Source organism: Ranitomeya variabilis, chromosome 3, assembly GCF_051348905.1.
Source record: "Ranitomeya variabilis isolate aRanVar5 chromosome 3, aRanVar5.hap1, whole genome shotgun sequence".
NCBI classification, from domain to species: Eukaryota; Metazoa; Chordata; class Amphibia; order Anura; family Dendrobatidae; genus Ranitomeya; species Ranitomeya variabilis.
Genome location: NC_135234.1, coordinates 717,282,142 through 717,306,582, shown reverse-complemented (window position 1 = coordinate 717,306,582; position 24,441 = coordinate 717,282,142). Strand labels below are relative to the sequence as shown.

The 24,441-nt window shown below is 44.7% G+C and overlaps 1 protein-coding gene across 3 annotated transcripts in view; it reads left to right on the top strand.

Moving 5' to 3' along the window:
• The window catches only part of NUP58 (nucleoporin 58), a 94,998-nt gene that overhangs the window by 46,314 nt on the left and 24,243 nt on the right, over nucleotides 1-24,441 (top strand). For all 3 annotated transcript variants that reach the window (XM_077298317.1, XM_077298315.1, XM_077298316.1), the window contains exons 6-12: nucleotides 9,782-9,806; nucleotides 9,962-10,027; nucleotides 11,168-11,342; nucleotides 13,050-13,129; nucleotides 15,121-15,239; nucleotides 15,329-15,411; nucleotides 17,344-17,545. In XM_077298317.1, the coding sequence (XP_077154432.1) occupies nucleotides 9,782-9,806; nucleotides 9,962-10,027; nucleotides 11,168-11,342; nucleotides 13,050-13,129; nucleotides 15,121-15,239; nucleotides 15,329-15,411; nucleotides 17,344-17,545 (750 nt within the window). The remainder of the gene's footprint in view (nucleotides 1-9,781; nucleotides 9,807-9,961; nucleotides 10,028-11,167; nucleotides 11,343-13,049; nucleotides 13,130-15,120; nucleotides 15,240-15,328; nucleotides 15,412-17,343; nucleotides 17,546-24,441) is intronic.

The window sequence follows — 24,441 nt, the reverse complement described above, 5'->3', positions numbered from 1 at the left end:
ACTCCACCCTCACATCAGCCATAGACTCAGTCGCCCCTCTCCTGCATGGCACAGTGCTAGGAATCAATAGGCAACCTTGGCATAACAATCTCACAAGAAAACTTCGACAAGCATCCAGGGTTGCGGAGCGGCGTTGGAAGAAAACACGCCTGCCAGACGACTTCACTGCTTTCAAACAAGCTACATTTGACTTCAAATTAGCACTCACCTCCGCTAAGCAGACCTATTTCACTAACCTTGTATCTTCACTATCCTACAACCCAAAACAACTATTCAGCACATTTACCTTCCTCCTCCGCCCACCACTGCCACCTCCAACTCCCCTCATCTCTTCCGAGGACTTTGCCACCTACTTCAAAAACAAGATCGACCAAACAAGGCAAACCCTAACTGTTCCACCACCCCAACCACTCCATATAGCAGACCTCTGCCCTTCCCTAATAACCTCCCTCTCCAACATCACTGAAGGAGAGCTTACTCGCCTCTTTTCCAAATCGCACATCACCACCTGTGCACTTGACCCCATCCCCTCCCACCTGCTCCCCAACCTCACTAACATGCTCATTCCAGCCCTAACCCATCTCTTCAACCTATCGCTATCTTCTGGTACCTTCCCCTCTGCCTTCAAACATGACACAATCACACCCATCCGCAAAAAAAAAACGAACCTTGACCCAACTGCTATGCCCAGCTACCGCCCCATATCACTGCTCCCGTTTGCTTCAAAACTCCTTGAGCAGCATGTCCATGCTCAAATTTCCTCCCACCTCTCATCTAACTCTCTGCTTGACAACCTCCAATCTGGCTTCCGCCCCCACCACTCCACCGAAACTGCCCTGACAAAAATTACTAATGACTTACTCACAGCCAAAGCTAACAGACAGTTCTCCATCCTCCTCCTTCTTGACCTATCCTCTGCTTTCGACACAGTCGATCGCTGCCTACTGCTACAGATTCTTTCTTCCCTTGGCATCAAAGACCTTGCCCTGTCCTGGATTGCCTCATACCTTTCCGACCACACATTTAGTGTTTCCCACTCCCACACCACCTCCTCATCCCGTCCTCTCTCTGTTGGAGTCCCTCAAGGCTCTGTCCTAGGGCCCCTACTTTTTTCCATCTATACCCTTGGCTTAGGACAACTCATAAAGTCACATGGCTTCCAGTACCACCTGTATGCGGACGACACTCAGATCTACCTCTCTGGCCCAGATGTCACCTCTCTGCTGTCCAGAATCCCGAAGTGTCTGTCAGCCATATCCTCCTTCTTCACCTCTCGCTTCCTAAAACTCAATGTAGACAAAACCGAACTCATCATCTTTCCCCATCTCACGCATCCCCCCTACCTGACCTATCTATGGTAAACGGCATCACGCTTTCTCCCGCACCTGAAATCCGCTGCCTCGGGGTAACTCTCGACTCTGCCCTGTCCTTCAAACCTCACGTCCAAACTCTTGCCACCTCCTGTCGCCACCAACTCACAAATATTTCCAGAATCCATCCCTTCCTTAGCCCTCAATCTACTAAAACTCTTGTGCATGCCCTTATCATCTCTCGCCTTGATTACTGCAACACCCTCCTCTGTGGTCTCCCCACTAACTCTCTTGCACCACTCCAGTCTGTCCTCAACTCTGCTGCCCGGCTAATCCACCTATCTCCTCGCTACTCCCCTGCTTCTCCCCTCTGCAAATTTCTCCACTGGCTCCCAATTCCCCAACGAATCCAGTTCAAACTACTAAGACTGATCTACAAAGCCATGCACAACCTGTCCCCTCCCTGTATCTCTGAACTAATCTCCCAATATCTTCCCTCACGTAATCTCCGATCCTCCCAAGACCTCCTACTCTCCTCCACACTTATTCGTTCCTCACACAACCGCCTCCAAGATTTCTCCCGAATATCCCCCATCCTCTGGAATTCCATGCCTCAACACGTCCGACTATCCACCAGATTCAGACGGAACCTGAAAACCCATCTCTTCAAGAAAGCCTACAACCTGCAATAACCATTCTGCCGCCTCGCCATCGCCAGAGCCGAAGCCTCTCCATTGCCAGAGCCACCGCATCGCCTCGCCCCTACCTTCTGTCTCTTCCCCACTATCCCATAGAATGTAAGTCCGCAAGGACAGGGTCCACTCCCCTCTGTACCAGTCTGTCACTGTAAACGTGTTTACTGTAAACGATATCTGTAACTCTGTATGTAACCCCTTTCTCATGTACAGCACCATGGAATTAATGGTGCTATATAAATAAATAATAATAATAATAATAAACCCTTTCCCTGCTAGTAAGCGCTCTCCTCAAGGCTACACTGTCTCAATCAAAGCCTAACAAATAGTCTGGGAAAATGTACCTCTTGTAAGGTATCTCTACCCCGGGGTCACAATACTGCGTTATGCTCAGCTTGTGAACCGGTGACTGCTCAGGAACCACCTGTTACTGATACCGAACCCAGTGAACCTAGTCCCCCTGAGTGGGCTACAGCCCTTACCCGGTCTATGGCATCCCTGGCCAAAGCGTTAGACTCGTTCCGAGACCCTTCCTCTAACCAGAGCACTCTTACGGACAGCGCTTCCGATGATCAGAACCCCTTGTACACTACCAAGGGGCTCTCGCTCTTCCAGGAAAAGGACTCATGCCTTGTCCCCAGACCATCACCGGGAATCAGGTTCTGAGAGTTCTTTTTCTCGCTCCCCCTCCCTTGGGGCTAGTAGAGAACCTGGCTCAGAGAATGATTCTGTCACGTCCCTAGATCAGGAATTTCAACACGATCGGGAGACTCTTGACTCTCTCATTGAGTCAGTAAACAAGGCCCTGAAGCTAGATGAGGAACCTTTATCTAAAACGGATCATGCTGTGTCCTTTAAGAGGACCAAGCAGGCTCACAGAGTGTTTGCCAATCATCCCGAATTTAAGGAAATCATTGAATCTCATAGGATCCGTCCAGATAAACACTTCACAGGGCAAAAGCCCATGGAGTCAAAATATCCCTTTGCTCCTGAGAAAAGATTGGTCACAGTCTCCTCTCGTAGAATCTCTGGTATCGCGCCTAATTACTAAATCTATTTTATCATCTTCAGAGGGCGCCTCGATTAAAATCGCCACCGATCGTCAGATCGACAATATGGCTCGTTCAGCTTTTGAAGCCTCAGCAGCTGCACTCTTTCCATCTTTTGCCGCTACGTGGGTGGCTAAGGCTATGACCCATTGGGCTGAGGTCCTCTCTTCAGCTGTTCTGGATACAAATCTTCCCTCCGAGGTAGCAGACCTTGCTACTCAGATAGCCAGAGCTGGGGATTTTCTAGTGACCGCGTCTCTGGATGCCGCTGACTGCACTTCTCAAGCAGCAGCAAACGCCATCACCATTCCAAAAAGTAATTGACTTCTTTACCATATCGGAGCGGTCGCCTTTTTTGCGAAAAACTCGATCAATTAATTTCCGACGCCACTGGAGGGAAGAGTAAATTTCTCCCACAACAGAGACCCTTTCGGCCCTTTCGGAACCAGCAACAGCAGGCTCCGTCTCGATTTTATTTTTTTTTCCCGTTCCAACTCAAATTGGTCCTCTACTTCCACATCTTCCGGACCGGCGTAGGGATAGAGGTCCCCAAACCTCTTACAAATCTTCCCTTTCATGGAGAGGCAGGCCTAGGCAAAGGCATCAGAGTTCTTCCGAGCCATAAGCTCTCTAAAGGAGGACGGGGTTATTATCCCGGTCCCTCAAAGCGAAAGGTTTCAAGGTTTTTATTCAAACCTGTTCATTGTTCCAAAGAAGGACGGTACAGTACGGCCCATACTGGACCTAAAACTACTGAACAAGTTTGTCAGGGTACGACAGTTACGAATCGCTTCGTTCTGTCATCGCCTCCATGGAAAAAGGCGAGTTCCTGGCGTCTATAGACATCCAGGACGCGTACCTCCACATTCCAATTTTCCCTTCCACAAGAGGTTCCTTCGCTTTGCAGTTCAGGAACAACACTTCACATTCGTTGCTTTGCCCTTCGGCCTCGCCACCGCTCCCAGGGTATTCACCAAGGTCATGGCCATCCTTCACACCCGAGGCGTGGTGGTGCTACCGTATCTAGACGATGTCCTCATCAAAGGCCCCTCTTTACGCGCCTACATGGAGGCTGTGAACATCACAATAGATTCTCTCGCCTGGGTTGGAAGATAAACTTCAAAAAATCTTCCCCAGTATCGGCTCAGCGAATTTCCTTTCTAGGAATGATACTGGACTCGTCCCAGGGGTTGGTGCTTCTTCCCCCGGAAAAGATCTCAGCCTTACAGCGGGAAGCTCAGAAGCTCTCTCAACCTCGCACTCACTCTCTGCGCTTCAGTATGAGAGTCCTCGGCAGGATGGTAGCAGCCTTGGAGGCGGTTCCATTTGCCCAATTACACCTCCGTCCCTTACAACATGCCCTCCTGGCTGTTTGGGACAGGAACCCTTTCTCCCTCGACCGTCGGTTCTTCCTTCCCCACCGAGTCACAGTCTCTCAGGTGGTGGACATTAAAGTCCTCCCTGAATCAAGGGTAGTCTTTTTTCTTCCAGTACATTGGCTAGTTGTGACAACAGATGCCAGTATTCTAGGCTGGGGAGCGGTGTTCTTACATCACACTGCTCAGGGCCGCTGGTCACTTCAGGAATCACGCCTTCCGATCAACATCTTGGAAATTCGGGCAATCAGGTTAGCTCTTCTCCAATTCCATCCCTTCCTGGCTGGTCGTCCCATCAGGATTCAGTCCGACAATGCCATTGTAGTGGCATACATCAACCGACAAGGGGGAACCCGCAGCATGGTAACCATGAACGAGGTAGGCTACATTCTCCGTTGGGCCGAGGACAACCGTTCAATGATTTCTGCGGTTCACATCCCGGGAGTGGACAATTGGGAGGCAGATTTCCTCAGTCGTCAAGGCCTCGACTCCGGAGAGTGGTCTCTCCATCTGGAGATCTTCCACCAGATCTGCTGTCGTTGGGGAACTCCGGACGTGGATCTGATGGCCTCAAGGCTAAATTCCAAGGTTCCCGACTTCATAGCTCGGTCCCACGATCCAGCAGCAATCGGGGCAGATGCACTCGTACTCCCGTGGCATCATTTTCGGCTTCCGTACATATTTCCCCCGCTCCCCTTACTGCCGAGAGTCATCAAGAAGATCAGAGCGGAGGGAGTACCGGTAATCCTGATTGCTCCAGATTGGCCGCGCCGGGAGTGGTACGCGGAACTAGTTCAACTAGTCGCCGATGTTCCCTGGCGATTACCGAATCGCGCAGACCTGCTATCACAGGGCCCCATTTACCGCCAGAACTCTGAGGCCCTGTGTTTGACGGCATGGCCATTGAGTCCTGGGTTCTAACCCAGGCAGGTTTCTCTCCGGAAGTCATATCTACCATGATCAGCACTAGAAAGCCTACGTCTATGCGCATTTATCATCGCACTTGGAAAACCTTCTTTTCCTGGTGCAACGACTGGGGACGTTCTCCTCTTGAATTTTCCATTCATTCCATCCTCAAATTTTTATAAACGGGTTTGGACTTGGGTCTTGCCCTTAGTTCTCTCAAGGGGCAGATTTCAGCCCTGTCTGTTCTGTTCCAACGCAGGATTGCCAAAAGATTACAAGTGAAGACGTTTATTCAGGGAGTCTCCCATAGGGTGCTGCCCTATAAGATGCCATTGGAACCATGGGACCTTAATCTGGTCCTCAGAGTCTTTCAAGAAGCTCCTTTCGAACCTCTACAGGAGGTTTCCCAGTCCTTTCTTTCATGGAAGGTTGCCTTCCTGGTTGCGGTCACGTCCATTACACGAGTCTTGGAGCTGTCGGCTCTGTCTTGTCAAGTTCCATTCCTGAATTTTCATCAAGATAAGGTGGTTTTGAGAACATCCCCGACCTTTTTGCCAAAAGTTGTCTCCTCCTTTCACCTCAATCAGGAGATTGTCTTACCGTCTCTGTCCGGCACCGGTACATCGCAATGAGAAGGCCCTCCACACACTGGATTTAGTGAGAGCTCTCAGGAGATACGTCTCGTGGACGGCGTCCTTCCGCAGGTCGGATGCCCTGTTTGTGCTCCCGGAAGGGCCAAGGAAGGGGTTTCCCGCTTCCAAGGCGACAATAGCCAAATGGATTCGTTGAGCTATTCAGGAGTCCTACCGAGTCAGAGGTCATTCTGTCCCAGCAAGGATTAAGGCTCATTCCACTCGGTCAGTGGGTGCGTCTTGGGCCATCCGGCACCAAGCTTCGGCAGCACAAGTTTGCAGAGCTGCGACCTGGTCCAGTCTGCATACGTTTACAAAACATTACCATATTCATTCTCAGGCCTCGGCAGATGCGACCATTGGAAGACGAATTTTGCAGGCGGCTGTGCCACATCTGTAATCTGTGGGTACAAGGAGCAATTGCAGTTGATTGTTCCCCACCCAGGGACTGCTTTAGGACGTCCCATGGTCTTGTGTCCCCCAATGAGGCATGGGAGAAACAGGGATTTTTGTGTACTCACCGTAAAATCCTTTTCTCCAAGCCAATCATTGGGGGACACAGTACCCACCCTGTTAGCCTAACGGCTTTGGTTTTCTGTGTTGGCTTGTTTTTGACATAGTTCATACTGGTTAAATGTTAAGCTCCTACTGCTTTGTTACCGAACTGGTTCACTTGGAGCCAGCAGGAGGGTGTATACTGCAGGGGAGGAGCTATTCTTTCTGTATTACTTAGGCTTCTTTCACACTAGCGTCGGCACGGGGCCTTCGCTATGCGTCGGCCCGACGTACCGACGCGCGTTGTGAAAGTAATGCCCGACGTGGGCAGCGGAAGCAGTCTTACGACGCTTCCGCTGCCCCATTGTAATGTCCGGGGAGGAGGGGGCGGAGTTTCGGCCGCACATGCGCGACCAAAAATGGCTGACACGACGCGCAAAAAAACATTACATGTAATGTTTTTTTGTGCTGACAGTCCGCCAAAACACGACGCATCCATCGCACGACGGATGCGACGTGTGGCCATACGTCGCAATGCGTCGCTAATGTAAGTCTATGGGGCAAAAACGCATCCTGCAGACAACTTTGCAGGATGCGTTTTTTCTCCTAAACGACGCATTGCGACGTATGCAAAACAACGCTAGTGTGAAAGTAGCCTTAGTGTCCTCCTAGTGGCAGCAGCATAACACCCATGGTCAATGGTCCTGTGTCCCCCAATGATTGGCTCGGAGAAAAGGATTTTACGGTGAGTACACAAAAATCCCTGTTTTCACGGTGCTCCCTGTGCAGTGTAATTGACATGTTAACTTTTAAGTGTAGTGTGTGTGTGTGTATGTATATGTGTATATATGCATATGTGTGTGTCTATTTTATATATAATATATATAATTTTTTTCCATATTGCGAGTACCCCGACTGCTTTCATTTTTTTTCGGTGGTTTTATTGGAGCCATTTTGGGATTCCTGCACTTGATCACTGTTTTTATTTCATTTTTTTTGTGAGGCAATGGCCAAAGAGAGCAATTCTATCATAATTTCATCTATATTTATACATTTTTTTTAAACTACGTTGATTAGGCAGGATAAATAATATAGTTTTGTTGAATGGAATATTAGGAATGGGGATAATATGTTGGTTTTGTGTGGAGTTGCTTTCATTTTTTTTATTCTTAAAATTGGCATAAAAAAAGGAATCTCAGTAGGATCAACCCTGCGAACATGTAGTTAATAGAAAGTTGCATAAAAAGGGCAGCCAGTTTGGGGGAAGGGCAGTACAACAGAGCTGACAGCGCTGTGAGAGGACAACTGCAGATGTGTTTGTAACCAGAAAAGTTTACTTCTGCTGTACTGTTAGCTCTAACCTCACAGCTGAGCTGTGTGCGATTATGAGAGCAGACTGTCAGTCATTACATGTCTCGCACTGGTAACTAGCATTTACATTAACAATAATCTCTGGAGGCAGATTCTCAGGGACATCTATGTCCGGTCCAGAGATCTCCACAGCTCCTTTGAATATAAAAAAAAAAACCACACATGAATTTCACTGGAATAAGTCATCTGATCGCAGATATCAAGGTATAATTTTATGCAACTTTCTATTAACTACATGTTCGCAGGGTTGATCCTACTGACAGATTCTCTTTAAAGGAGACCTGTCATTATGTTATAATTGGACATCCTTTGCTGTATTTAATCCCGCTGCTTCCCTGGGTAATCCATTATATATATATATATATATATATATATATATATATATATATATATATATATTTTTGTTTGCAGTTAATGTTTTCAAAGTTTGCCAATACCACGGTTGAGTCTGCAGCGTTTCGTACGCAACCGCATGGCAAAATGCATGATAACGCTGCGTTTTTTTTTTCCGCATCAACTTACGCATCATGGATAAAAAAAGCAACGTTTGCATATTTCAAGGACAATTTCCTTAACACAAACCACACCCACTGGGCGTGGCTCACGGGATTTCTGTATATAGACCCTTGTGTGAACGCATGTCCTTGCGTTCCTATGTGTTCTCATAGACTGTAATGCGTTGCTTTGCCGCACTCCTTCCGCAAGCGTCCGCATGCATATGGTGGCAGAAATTTGCCGCCACAAAAATTCTAACATGGTGCGTCAGCTGCGCCTGGCCGTACACCGCGAAAATATGCATGCTTAAGCAAACGCGGGCGAACGCATGCACCTGCGTCTACAATGTTAAAGATAATAATAATAATAATAATAATTTTATTTATATAGCGCCAACATATTCCGCAGCGCTTTACAACTTATAGAGGGGACTTATACAGACAACAGACATTACAGCATAACAGAAATCACAGTTCAAAACAGATACCAGGAGGAATGAGGGCCCTGCTGCTCGCAAGCTTACAATCTATGAGGAAAAGGGGAGACACGAGAGGTGGATGGTAACAATTGCTTTAGTTATTTGGACCAGCCATAGTGTAAGGCTCGGGTGTTCATGTAAAGCTGCATGGACCAGTTAACTGCCTAAGTATGTAACAGTACAGACACAGAGGCTATTAACTGCATAAAGTGTATGAGAACATGATGGAGGAACGTGATTATGTTGTTGTTTTTTATTAATAGGCCACACAGGGATAGTTAGGTTAATGCATTGAGGCGGTAGGCCAATCTGAACAAATGAGTTTTTAGTGCACGCTTAAAACTGTGGGGATTGGGGATTAATTGTATTAACCTAGGTAGTGCATTCCAAAGAATCGGCGCCGCACGTGTAAAGTCTTGGAGACGGGAGTGGGAGGTTCTGATTATTGAGGATGCTAACCTGAGGTCATTAGCAGAGCGGAGGGCACGGGTAGGTTGGTAGACTGAGACCAGAGAGGAGATGTAGGGTGGTGCTGAGCCATGGAGTGCTTTGTGGATGAGGGTAGTAGTTTTGTACTGGATTCTGGATTGGATGGGTAGCCAGTGTAATGACTGGCACAAGGTAGAGGCATCGGTGTAACGGTTGGCGAGGAATATGATCCTGGCAGCAGCATTCAGGACAGATTGGAGCGGGGAGAGTCTGGTAAAAGGTAGGCCAATTAGTAGAGAGTTACAATAGTCCAGACGAGAATGAATAAGTGAGACAGTAAGAGTTTTTGCAGAGTCGAAAGTAAGAAAAGGGCGATAGCAAATGAAGACGCATGCGGATGTATGCGTCCGAAACGCTGTGGACACAACCGCAAATGTGAAACCGGCCTTATGTGGACGTACAGCTCCAGTGGCGGGAAGGGGTTAAGCACTATAAATGTGAGGTATAACGCACGCTCACTAACCTGTCCTTGTTCTCACTCTTAGGTGACAAGGCCGGAGCCAGACCTGAGTAAGTTGCTGTAAGATTTTGTTGTTGTCTTTGCTTTCTATTATACGTGAATGTATTTGTAATGAAACCTCTGTAGGCGGAATAGAGGAATACACATTTTCTTTGTATACTCTCTGTACACGCCTGATAGATACTGAATGCTTGTTTTCTTAAAGGGACAGTAAAGCTTTAAAGGATGAAAATCTACCTCAGTTGATTTGTCAAGATGTGGAAACTTTTCAGTAAGTATATAGCGAAGACCCGATCCCTTTTGTTATTTGTCATTTTTTCGCTTAGGCTGGGTTCACATTGCGTTAACAGCAGCCCGTTCAACACATGCGTTAATGGGCTGCTGTTAACGCAAGTGCCGAATTTCGCTAGCGCAGATAGAGCTAGCAGATGCTCTATCTGCGCTAGCAGTGACGGACCCGGAAATGCTGCAGCCCGCGTCCCAGGGTCCGTCACTCAATGACGGCACATTGCTAGCGCACGCCCATTGCGCAGAGTTCAGCAGCCCCGTAGTCCATTATTGGAGCAGCGGTCGAGCCTGTGCACTGCCTCTCCATTCTAACATGGATAAAAGTTTTAGTTCTTCTGATCGTTGCGGGTCCCAGGGGTCAGGTACCCACTGATCAGCAAGTTTGTCACAAATCCATTTAAAGGGGTTATCCAGCACTGTTCACTTCTTCTTTGGGAGCTTAGAGTTATCAGTGATGCCAATTCTATAGATACCAGCTGATGCTGAACAGCCGTCCTAATGAATTGACAGGCCCGCGATGCCTGCCCCTTTGCCCGCGATGCCTGCCCCTTTGCCCGCGACGCCTGCCCCTTTGCCCGCGACGCCTGCCCCTTTGCCCGCGACGCCTGCCTCTTTGCCCGCGATGCCTGCCCCTTTGCCCGCGTGTCCCAGCAGATACCTGCAGATGTGATCTCATTGGCACGGCTCATCTCCCAATGCAGAAGGGAGCAACATCGGAGAATCCCTTTTAACCTGTTCTTAGCTTTTCCTTCACATATACATCAGTGATCATATTGGGCTCTTCATGTCCTTCATGGAACTTTCCTCATTGTTTATTACTACATTCTTCCTTTAGTCTTGTGATGTTTTCCTAATTTACATGGTGCCATCACAGGGTAAATGAAAGTGTATTCTCCATAGGAAGGGAGCCGTGATCTGTTTTCTGACCCCCTATTACCTGTAAGAACAGATCCCACATGGCTCAGCCCTCCTCTCCCCTGACATCTGACATCAGGGAGGCGTGGGCCGCCCCTGTACACATTAGGTGTTGCAGGTTTGGCCGGTGTTGATCTGTGATCGGCCGCCCCCATCGGTCAGTTTGGTGATAATGGCACTGTACTGATGTATGCTGGTCTTTGTGCAGGAAGTTTGTGAAGGAGCAGAAGCAGGTGCAGGAGGAGATCAGCCGGATGTCCAATAAAGCCATGACCAAAGTAGAAAACGAAATCAAAGCCTTGAAGCAGCTCTTGTCCGTGGCATCCAGTGGCCTTCCGAGGAACACGCTGGCTATTGACAAACTGAAAATTGAAACCGCTGAGGTACGAAATCCTATATTAGTGTCCTGCCAGATCACTTGTAGTGACCGGATTGGGAACCAGGTAATCTTTGACACTTTGCTGCCATTCATTCTGGTAAATATAACTGGATTTTACTGTGCAATCTGATGGGAACCAGTATTGCTTCATTGACTGATGCCATGTATTATTGCATAGTGGCCAATCAGATGAATTATGTGGAAGGACGGCTCTGCCCTGTCTCCAAGTGGGGGCTGTCCTGTATAATGTCCGTGCACCTTACTAGGACATGGATAGGGCTTCTCTTGGTCATCAAACCCTTCTTAAATGCAATAGTCCCTTCAGTAAATTAAAAAAGACCCCTTACACTCCCCTCCCGTCCTGGCACTGTACAAGCAATGTTGGTGCCGGCTCTCCCAGCAGTCAGGTGACAATAAATGGCCGCTAATGGGCAACAGCGCGCACGCTTCCCTCATAGGAAACTGATGTCTGAGGAAGGTCTGAGCACTGCAAGCCCATTAATGTCCTCTGATTGGCTACAGCACTCACGTGACCTAATGAGCCTGGAGACTGCCCCTTTAAGGCCACATTTACACTTGGCAGATTTGACTCCAAAAATCTGCAACGTATTTATAGTGTAATACATGTGGATGGCGTTTTCCAAACCTCATACACACAGAGCCTATGTTCATATTCATGGCTGGCCTGTTGTATTTTTCACTCTCGGACACTTTGTAATGATGCATGTGGACTTTTACACACATGTCCTTCTCTGAGCCTAAGCTCCATGTTTTCAGGGCTTCCTTATAAAACGCTGTGTACCTGTAGACCTGATCAGGATAGGTATTCAGCCTTTTGATGGAAACAGGGTTTCTAGTCACTGACCTAATTAGAGATCTTGACAATAGTATGACGTTAAGACCCAACAGTATATTGTAAAGTTTGTTAATGTATTCTATGCATGTTATTAAGCCAGAAAAAGCCTTTTTTAAAGGGATTGTCCTCTACTTTAAAAGTTACACTTAATAGGCCCAAAAGTACATGAGTTACTCTACAGTTCCTGGCAGCGGCTGCTACACATTGAATTGCTCTGCAGTCCCTGGCAGCGGCTGATACACATTGAATTGTTCCTCAGTCCCTGGCAGCGGCTGCTACACATTGAATTGTTCCTCAGTCCCTGGCAGCGGCTGCTACACATTGAATTGCTCTGCAGTCCCTGGCAGCGGCTGATACACATTGAATTGTTCCTCAGTCCCTGGCAGCGGCTGCTACACATTGAATTGTTCCTCAGTCCCTGGCAGCGGCTGCTACACATTGAATTGTTCCTCAGTCCCTGGCAGCGGCTGCTACACATTGAATTGTTCCTCAGTCCCTGGCAGCGGCTGCTACACATTGAATTGTTCCTCAGTCCCTGGCAGCGGCTGCTACACATTGAATTGCTTTGCAGTTCCTGGCAGCGGCTGCTACACATTGAATTGCTCTGCAGTTCCTGGCAGCGGCTGCTACACATTGAATTGCTCTGCAGTTCCTGGCAGCGGCTGCTACACATTGAATGGAGCTGCGCTCCGCTCCGTATGTTCACATCCGGCGAATTCCAGAGCTGTTTACAGCTGATCGACTGGGTGCTCAGTTTCGGCCCCCCACCTATCTCGTATTGATGACCTATGGGTCAGACTACCCCTTTAAGCTTTTTCATCATCTTATCTTCTCTACTTACATTTTCCTTTTTAGGAACTCAAAAATGCAGAAATAGCTTTGCGGACGCAGAAAACACCTCCCGGTCTTCAGCATGAAAATACAGCACCAGCAGAGTAAGTGGCCATGTCAGTGGCCAGGGGATGATCTGTGAGGTCTGAACATGGGGCACAAGTCACTACTTTTAAGGAATACTCCCATGGTTTTTCTAGGTGTTCTTTAACCCAACATTACATAGGCCTTGTGCCTTCTATCATGTAGAAAAGCTGAAGTGTTTGTTTCTCTAGCACTGATTCAGCCTGATGCTGGTTGCCTTACATGGTGGCCGTGTGCACATCACTGACCAGTACATGGCCGGCAAACTGTAAGACTGTCAGTTATTGACGGTGCGCCATGGCCCGAGCTTACATGACAATGCGGTAGGTGCTGTACACGTCTCGTCAGAGTGTACGCCCTAAATCAGACCCATGACATTTACATTGTTCTGTTGATGGACCTGTGTGAGGGCCTGATTTTTCCATGTTGAACCGGCTTTTTTTTTTTTTTATTGATACCATTTTGCCATTTTGGATTACCGTATATACACTCACCGGCCACTTTATTAGGTACACCATGCTAGTAACGGGTTGGACCCCCTTTTGCCTTCAGAACTGCCTCAATTCTTCGTGGCATAGATTCAACAAGGTGCTGGAAGCATTCCTCAGAGATTTTGGTCCATATTGACATGATGGCATCACACAGTTGCCGCAGATTTGTCGGCTGCACATCCCAAAGATGCTCCATACAAGGCAGGATGGATCCATGCTTTCATGTTGTTTACGCCAAATTCTGACCCTACCATCCGAATGTCGCAGCAGAAATCGAGACTCATCAGACCAAGCAACGTTTTTCCAATCTTCTACTGTCCAATTTCGATGAGCTTGTACAAATTGTAGCCTCAGTTTCCTGTTCTTAGCTGAAAGGAGTGGTACCCAGTGTGGTCTTCTGCTGCTGTAGCCCATCTGCCTCAAAGTTCGACGCACTGTGCGTTCAGAGATGCTCTTAGGCCTACCTTGGTTGTAACGGGTGACGATTTGAGTCACTGTTGCCTTTCTATCAGCTCGAACCAGTCTGCCCATTCTCCTCTGACCTCTGGCATCAACAAGGCATTTCCGCCCACAGAACTGCCGCTCACTGGATTTTTTTTCTTTTTCGGACCATTCTCTGTAAACCCTAGAGATGGTTGTGCGTGAAAATCCCAGTAGATCAGCAGTTTCTGAAATACTCAGACCAGCCCTTCTGGCACCAACAACCATGCCATGTTCAAAGGCACTCAAATCACCTTTCTTCCCCATACTGATGCTCGGTTTGAACTGCAGGAGATTGTCTTGACCATGTCTACATGCCTAAATGCACTGAGTTGCCGCCATGTGATTGGCTGATTAGAAATTAAGTGTTAACAAGAAGTTGGACAGGTGTACCTAATAAAGTGGCCGGTGAGTGTATAGCATTTTCTTTATTGCATTTTTTTTTGTCTAGTTGCCTTTGGGGCCGTTCAGCGGCCTGCCGGCCCTTCAGCCGTTATATATATATATATATATATATATATATATATATATATATATATCTTCATTTTTTTTTTTTCCACTTCATTGACATTTCCTCATATATATTTATTGTTTGATCATTATATAAGTGGGACTGGCAAGTGAATAAAAATGTTTTCTCTAATACAGTGACCATATAGTCTAGTCATTGGTATTAGTCACCTAATAGTAAGAAGAGCTGGGCATGCCAGGAGGTGAGGAGATTAGCCTTCCTCCGGTCCAGTGGTCACACCTTACAGACCTAGCCGATGGAACAGAGGAGTCCTGCGAATCGTTATTTCTGGTGTCTGCTCGACTTTAGGCCAGTTCTAAAAATCCAAGAAACACAGACCGTGCTTGGATGGGAACGCTCGGCCCGGCTGACGGGTCTCCTGGGTGTTCCGATCCGAGCACCGTCTGTGTCCCACAAATGTGTAGTCCTGCACATCCATTCTCCATCTCTTAAGAGATGTTTGTAGGGTTAATTTACATGTGTAGTGTAGGAGATATGGGATTTTGTTTCATCTTTGTGTATCTTCTAGCTACTTCCGGGCATTAGTGGAGCAGTTTGAGGTCCAGCTGCAGCAATACAGGCAGCAAATTGAGGAGTTGGAGAACCACCTGGCCACACAAGCCAACAGCTCGCACCTAACACCACAAGGTAGGGGGCTGTGAGCTCGGACATTGTACATGTCAACAATGTGTGACTGGTCCCTTAATAATTATCTGCATATTTATCTTGTCTTTTAGACCTCTCTATGGCAATGCAAAAGCTCTACCAGACGTTTGTAGCCTTAGCCGCACAGTTGCAAATAATCCATGAAAATGTTAAGGTATGTGCCCCGGTTAATGTAACCACAAATCCTAAGTAGCACGTAAATAAGACACTGGTTGCTAATAAAATGGGAATTGGACGTGGACGATGTATATACATATTATTATTTTTTTTTATGCAAAAGATTCTTGCTCAACACGTCAACACGCCTAGGAAATATACTTTTGTGAAATTGTCGTTATATATAAACCTAACGGGAGGTAATAAATCCCATCCCGGTGTAGGATGTAACAGTGGGGTCACCATGTATTGCACAGATGCCATCTGCTGGTAACAGCAGTGACCAGAGGAGGCTCCCAGCTTGTGAGAGCAGTATTGTCACTATATACTGCTAAACTGAGGTATGGCATCATATATCGAAGAAGGGATCACGGGAGTGGCCAAGAGGACAAAAGAAAAGCACAAAAAATGAATACATGAAGGTGATTCGAAAATAAATACCGTGTACATGTGTGTATGTATGTATGTATGTGTGTGTATATATATGTGTATATATATATATGTGTGTGTGTGTATGTATGTATGTATGTGTGTATATATATATATATATATATATATATATATATATATATATATATATATATATATATATATATATATATATATATATATATATATATATATATATATATATATATATATATATATATACATATATATACATATATATATATATATATATATATATATACATATATATATATATATATATATATATATATATATATACACATATATATATATATATATATACACATATATATATATATATACACATATATATATATATATACACATATATATATATATATATATATATACACATATATATATATATATATATATCTAGTTATATGAAAAAGTTTGGGCACCCCTATTAATCTTAAGCTTAATATTTTATAAAAATAGTTTTTTTTGCAACAGCTATTTCAGTTTCATATATCTAATAACTGTTGGACACGGTAATGTTTCTGCCTCGAAATGAGGTTTATTGTACTAACAGAAAATGCGCAATCTGCATTCAAACAAAATTTGATATATGTATGTGTGTGTATACTCACACATGTATATAAAATATTCAAATCACCTTCCTTTTCTCAATTTAGCAATAAAGTAAAATAAGAGATCATATTGGGTATTGCCACTTCCGTGGAAGACCGATCAGTCAAAATGCTAAATTAATTAGGCCATATAGTAAATGCCGTAATGGGAAATAAAATTGAAATGCCATGAATGTAGTTTATCAGTCACTTCACCTCTCTAAATAATAAATGCAATAAAGACATTAAAATGTTTGTATGTACCCCAAAATGGTATAAATAAAAACTGCAGCTCTCCATGCAAATTAGCGATTCCTCACTCTGCTCCATTGACCAAAGAATAAAACCGCCATTCTTGTTTTTTTTTTTTTTTTTTTTTACATTTCACAGTAAAATGATTGCTCTCAATCAAAAGTTCAAAAAGAAGGTCAAACCTTCATACGGCTATGTCAGACAGCAAATAAAATTTATGTCCTTTTGAAAAAAAAATTAAAGAAAAATAGTGAAAAGATTGCCCTTGTGATCCGGGTAGCCATGCATTAGATGTGTTTTGGGTGGTCCTCCTCCATGATACCACTGTTGGTACGCCTTACCCTGTGTTACGTATAGTCCTCTGCCGCTCGCCTTGTTCCCCCCGTTACGTTCTGTATGTAACGTGCTGGGCGTACAGCGGCACGGTTGGGTCCCCGAGCTCTTTATTCCAGAGCTGTGAATGAACCGTCAGCGGGCCGTAATCTGGACTATTCCTAATCCACTGTGATGTTCCTCCTGGTAGGTGTATGGTTCTCATGACTTGCCGCCTTGCTCCTGATAATTGTCGCACTATACACTGATCCCTTATAGCAGTATTTTGGACTTTTCTATTTCACATTACAATGGCTTTCCCTCAGATGCTCAAAGAACAGTACCTTGGTTACCGAAAAGCGTTCTTGGGCGATCCCACAGATGTGTTCGAAGCCAGGAGAGCAGAAGCGAAGAAATGGCAGAGCGCTCCCCGCGTGACCACCGGACCGACGCCTTTCAGCAACATACCTAACGCGGCCGCCGTCGCAATGGCTGCCACCCTGACCCAGCAGCAGCAGCCTGCTACAGGTCTGAATGCATTCAAGTTGTAGCTACTTTGCGTCTGTGCTCAGTAAACGTCTCTCTGGTCCGGCTCTTACTGACATTTTCTTGTTCTCCGCAGAGCTTCTAGATTAGGCAGGGTGTAGCCTTGGCAATAATTAGTCGTTTACCGCGTGACCTGATTTTTACCTGTATGTAATCGGCAATGCTGACCGCTTGTTTTCATCACTTTTCGGGTCTCAAGCTGAATTTGATATACTTGAAGAGACTATTCTATGCCTGTACACTAAAAACTGTGACCTGAAGGTACCGTGGCCTTGTGGACCTAACGGAGAACTAGTCTCACATATAACTTCATCTCAGAATGTATTTACAGCATGGATGTACACTCATTTTACCATTTTAATGTGACTGCAGCTTTAAGCCGAAGCTACATGGCTGATATTTTATATTTTAAAGGGGTTGTCAAAGATTGTGACCTTGTGATTGCAGTCAGCCGGATCATGACAGTGTGTGGTGCGCACGCCGTCACCCTTTCCTGGTATTGCTGGTGTGAGCGGCGGGTATGTGATTTGTATCATCGTGGTCACGTGCTGGCGTCTCTCTCGATTCTCTTATATTGAGAGATGCCAAATGCATGTAGTCGGCACGTATGCAAATCATATACCCACGGTCACGTGTCCGCCCGCTCGTTCCGGCGATACCGGGGTGTATAGGAACCTGGAGTGACTGCAGACTTTTGTCCCGAGTCTAGACAACCCCTTTAATTTCTCACCATTGTAACTTTGGGCCTGAAAGTGAATAGCAGTTTGGTTGTAAATAGTTTTCAAGATATGTGCTGATCGTTTTCTTAAAGGGGTTGTCCAGGACTTAAATATTGATGGCACCCGGCAACCTCACCCTCGGCAGCGGGACGTAAGCTGTGTATGTATCCAGCACGCCATAGCGCCATACACTGTAGCAGCGGTTTTCGGGCTCTGCCATTGATTTCACTCCCGGCACTGTACACTGTTTACTTCGGGCCACCATGGGACTCGCAAATAGATAATCATCAGGGGGATGTCTGACTCTTAAACTGTATTATTGATGATCTATCCTAAAAATAGGGCACTGCCAGTTTTGGACTGGGACACCAAGGGCTCGCCAGTAACAATGCTTCTGGGAGCCCACGGATTTTATTTATTTTGTATTTAATTTATATATATATAGCATTTATATAGCAGCATAATATTACACAGCGCTGTTCCATCATCCCTGTCCCCATTGGGGCTCACACTCTAAATTCCCGATCAGCATGTCTGGAGTGTGCAAGGAAACCGGAGAACCCAGGGAGAACACAAAAACTCCCTGTAGATGTCCTTGATGAGATTTGAAAGCAACGCTGCTAACCACTGAGCCACCGTGCTGCTACATGCAAAAATAACCTGACCCTAGTACACAAATGTACTGATGCTTCTAGATAATAAACTACATAGTTTCTTTAATGAATGATTAGATGCTGCTTTTGTCTGTAAAAAAAAAAAATTAATGAAGTGTATTAACCCTGCTCACACCATCACAGGGGCCCACCGGGAGATTCTCCAGCTCTCCTGTGGGCCAGTCCTGAGCCTGGTCACTGCTGTCTTAAGTCCTGGACAATCCTTTAAATCTAGATTTGTTTTTCCGATCCATAGCTTCCGCTCCCCTGCATTGTAACTAGCGGGCGCGTAGGGGCTTATTGTACACACTGACCCCTATAGTAAGGCAGCGCTCTGAAGCTCCCTCTAGTGGCAGGTTTTAGAAGCCAGAAAGCTATACTTCTAGAGTTAGGGACTTTGTAGCTCTACGCCTGAAAAACGAAGTACAAAATGCTATAAAGCTTTACCAGAAACTTGCCACAAAACCTTGAACTTAAATTGATATTAAAAGGTGGAGATGCACTTTTAAAGGGTTTGTGTCCCCATAATATTATTATTATTATTATTATTATTATTATAGCACCATTTATTCCATGGCACTTTACACGTATATTTATTTATGAAGAAAATTGTATTTTTGATCTTTTTTCAATTTACATCTTTTAAAAATATTGTATGGTTATATGTGTTTTTTATCAGAAGAAAGATGCATATAGATATAGTAATGCTGCCCCTCTTACGGCTTTTCATGGGTAAGGCTATGTACACACGTTAAGTAATTGCAGCAGAGATCTCTACGCAAAAAAGGGTTTCTTGGCAGGAAACACAAGTGAAATACGCACTTTTTATGCATTTATCCCTATTTATTTGAATGGGTGATGAAACACTGCAAAAACGCTGAAAGAATTGGCATGCTGCAGGTGTGAAACTGCTTCCAATCTTCAAGGAAATAATAGCAGCAAGTACATGAGATTTCACTTTGCTGGCACAGGAAAACAGGCAAAAACGCAACATGTGAACAAGCCCTAACTGTTCCTAGGTGGCCGGCAGGCGCACTCTAATTCTCTGTCCAGCCGCCTCTCTACTGCATGAATCTGCATCTATCGGCAACAATCTTCTGATCAAACATACACTAATAACCATGCATTGTTTGTAATAGAGGTAAATTGAAAAAATATTAAAAATACAACTTTCTTCATGACTGATTCTCTTGCTCCGGCAGACTGCCTGAGAGCAGAGTATAATCCCCCTTTGTTCAACATGTCCACACATAGATCTTCAAATTGAGCACTTGATGAACATGGCAGATTGTAGAAATTTGTTGCAAAAGAGAAAAAAAGATCTACTTTGCCTTAAGTAATGATAAGTCTTAGGGTATGTGCACACGTTCAGGTTTTTTTGCTATAAAAACACATTAAAAACGCAGACATATGCATCCTATCATTTAGAATGCATTCTGCAATTTTTGTGCACATGATGCGTTTTTTTCCGCGAAAAAAAAACCGCATCGCGGTAAAAAAAGCAGCATGTTCATTAATTTTGCAGGGTTTTTTTCGCGTCTTTCCCGCTATTCTATGCATTGGGGAAAAATGCATAAAAAACGCGAAAAAAAACGCATGTGGATTTCTGGCAGAAATGTCCGGTTTTTGTCAGGAAATTTCTGCAAGAAATCCTGATGTAACCTGAACGTGTGCACATACCCTTAAAGTGCTAAAATTCTGTGCTGCATGACTGGACAATCCCAAGGAGGCGACCAGTTGCCTAACAATGGGGCATGGTTGTAATGCCAAATACAGACTACAGCAGCACTGTCTTTAGAGACAGACCTGTTTGTTTGTTTTTTATTCTGTAATACCCTTTGAACGTTTCCACTTGCTGCTGTTGTCTTAAAGGAGTTATCCAGTCTAAGAAGGGTGCCATGCATAGTGACTACAGACCTTTATTCTTAGACTGGGCAACCCCTTTAATTGTCAGGCCTCATTCTTCTATACAAAGTGCCAAAACACCAACATACTTTGCAGCAAATTACTACTCTATCTTCTATACACATAACCTCTTCATTATCACTGGCAGCTGCTGGTACTGGTCAGCAGAAAAAAAACTGTTCTATTCATTATGACATTATAGTGAATGACTAATGATCCGTGTGAATGTAAATAAGCAATCGATTTTTATGGCTGATGTTTATTTTTAATATATTTGTAGTCACCAGGTGATATTTCTGTATTAAGGCAAGCTTACCTGTTGCTATGGTGTGCAGTGTTGCTAGTTGCTACAGTTTTTTTTATTTATCTTTTAATGCTGACCATTTATTTGCCCGACTGCCAATGTTTGGTTGTATTGTGTTTTATAGCTTGTTTACACAGTTTTGGATTCCTTTTCCATGTTGATTAGACCAATATTCAACTTTTTGGTTTTCTTTGTTTTTATCGTGGCTGCTTCTCGTGAATTGCCAATTGGCATCCAATTGTTTATGCAGTTTAATATTGTTAAGTTATATATTATTAGGTCTTGTATTTGACGCACTACAAGAAATTATGATTTTCTTTTTCCACTTAAAGTCTACCTCCAGCGAGAACAGACAGTGCTCTTAGATCTTCATGCACAGCACCTTTGTTGAGCCTTTCCTTTCAAAGGTTAACCATTTGTAGCTTAGACCACTCCACTTCCCCTATACAGTGGTGCCGCAGCCTGTGTTTACAAGTCGTGATAGCCTTGCCATTGCTCTCCCCATTGGTGTACTTCTACCCACTGTTTGAATCAGTACCGATGCTGCTGTAATCATAGGACTTTATCATTTTCCACTTCGGATGTACATCTTGTAATTGTTGTAAGTTAGCTAGACCTCGTTTGATGATCTATCACTCTCCCCACTTGCCTGTCTGCTTTTACAGCTGATGTCGGCAGGGAGAGAGTAAAGGGCTTTAGTAATTTAAGTCTCCTTCTCAGCCCCATTCATTGAAATGAACAAAGTGAGCACTTATTTATGATTTCTAGGGTTCAATTTTTTTACTTACTGAGGTACATGACCATATCGGTTTTTAACTGGAGGTACGGTATTCATTTATTTTTCACCTAGTCTATTGTCTGTGGGGAGGTCGACGTTTCCTAGTAGAGGCCATTCTTGCCTTTTGCTAAGTACTTTAGTTATCATGCTGAGTAAAGCACTAAAAGTTGTATATATTTTACCGTGTATTACAAATGGAAATTAGTTATTGTGCAATTTATTTTAGTGCTACCTAAATTGGCGTCATTAGTCTTTTGTTAAAGTATTCTTTACATATTTAATGTAAGTGTGTGTGACTGTGTATAGTAAGTTGTACATAGATTTAACCAGACAAAATCAACTATACGATCAGGAAAGGTTTGCCTGGTTTAACTTAGATCCATTTTATCTCAATAACATCATGTTTGTGCGACACTTCTATCTATTGGTCTTGAAAATCGATTTTTACATAACATATATATATATATATATATATATATATATATATATATATATATATATATATATATATATATATATATATATACATATACACAACCTTTTGAGGCGGTTTAGTTTGGGTCATACCGGAGGCCGGTGCGTGCTTCGCTGTGTGCGCTCCAACTGTGATTCACGGTAGTCTGAATTCAGCCTCAGGAGCCAAATTTGGAGATTTTTTTTTCTTTCCAAATAGAAATGCCTCAATAATTGACATATTGCTTCTTTTTTCACATGGAAATTAAACTCGTACAATGTGCACTATGGGCATGCTTCCCAGTTTACATGAATAGGACGTTTTTGCAGAGAGTATTTGCAGCAGCTTTTCACATGAATTTTGGCACAGAATCTACTCCAAAATCCACATCAAACAAGTCAGTGTGAACAGACTCTTAATCCAGAGAAGGCTGCAGGGAATCCCACTTGACAAAGCTGCACCAAATCTTAAGGACATACAGTGAGGAAAATAAGTATTTGATACACTGCTTATTTTGCAAGTTTTCCCACCTACAAAGAATTGGAGAGGTCTGTAATTTTTTTTCGTAGGTGCACTTCAACTGTGAGAGAGAGAATCTAAAAATAAAAAACAGAAAATCACATTGTAGGATTCTTACATAATTTGCATTTTATCACATGAAATTGATACATTCGCCTTTCAATACGGTGCAGTTTTCCTGTCCCCTTTGCATAAAAGCATCCCCAAAGAATGATGTTTTCCCCACCATGCTTTACTGTTGGGACAGTGTTCTAGGGGTTGTACTCATCTATCTTTTTCTTCCAAACAAGTCAAGTGGCGTTGATACCAAAAAGTTTTATTTTGGTCTCATCTGACCACGTGACCTTCTCCCATGCCTCCTTTGGATCATCCAGATGGTCATTGGCAAACTTGAAACGGGCCTGGACATGTGCTGGCATGAGCAGAGGGACATTGCGTGCCGTGCTGAATTTTAATCCTTCACGGTGTAGTGTGTTACAAATGGTAGTGTTTGAGACTGTGGTCCCAGCTCTCTTCAGGTCATTCCAGGTCACTCCTTGTAGTTCAGGGCAGATTCCTGACCTTTCTCAGAATCTGCCTTAACCCACAAAGCGAGATCTTGCATGGCGCGCCAGTCCGATGAAAATTGAGTCATCTTGTGTTAATTCCATTTTCTAATAATTGTGCCAACAGTTGTTGCCTTCTCACCAAGCTGCTTGCCTATTGTCCTGGAGACAACCCCAGCCTTGTGAAGGTCTACAATTTTGTCTTTGGTGTCCTTAGACAGCTCTTTGATCTTGGCCATGGTGGAGAGGTTGGAGTGTGATTGTTTGAGTGTGCGCACAGGTGTCTTTTATACAGGTAATGAGTTCAAACAGGTGCAATTAATACAGGTAATGAGTGCAGATTAGGAGGCTTCTTAGGCCATGTTCACACGCTGCGGGTTCCTCTGCGGGTTAATCCCGCAGCGGAATTGAAAATCTGCAGGGCAAAACCGCTGTGGTTATCCCTGCAGATTTATCGCGGTTTGTTCCGCGGTTTCCGCTGCGGGATTACTGCTGTACTATTGATGCTGCATATGCAGCAATATGCAGCATCAATAGTAATGTAAAAAATAATAAAAATTGGCTATACTCACCCTCTGACGTCGCGATCTCCCCGGCGCTGCAAGCGGCTGTGCCGACAAGGACCTTCGTGACGTCACGGTCATGTGACCGCGGCGTCATCACGGTCATGTGACCGCGACGTCACCACAGGTCCTGTTCGGCACAGCAACTGAGACCGGACGGCCGCGGGCAGCGCTGAGAGGTGAGTATAGCTTCATTTTTTATTTTAATTCTTTTTTTTACACTATTTTATGGTTCCCAGGGCCTGGAGGAGAGTCTCCTCTCCTCCACCCCGGGTACCACCCGCACATTATCCGCTTACTTCCCGCAACGTGGGCACAGCCCCATGCGGGAAGTAAGCGGTTCAATGCATTTCTATGGGTGCAGAATCGCAGCGATTCTGCACAAAGAAGTGACATGCTGCGGGTTGTAAACCGCTGCGTTTCTGCGCGGTTTTTCCC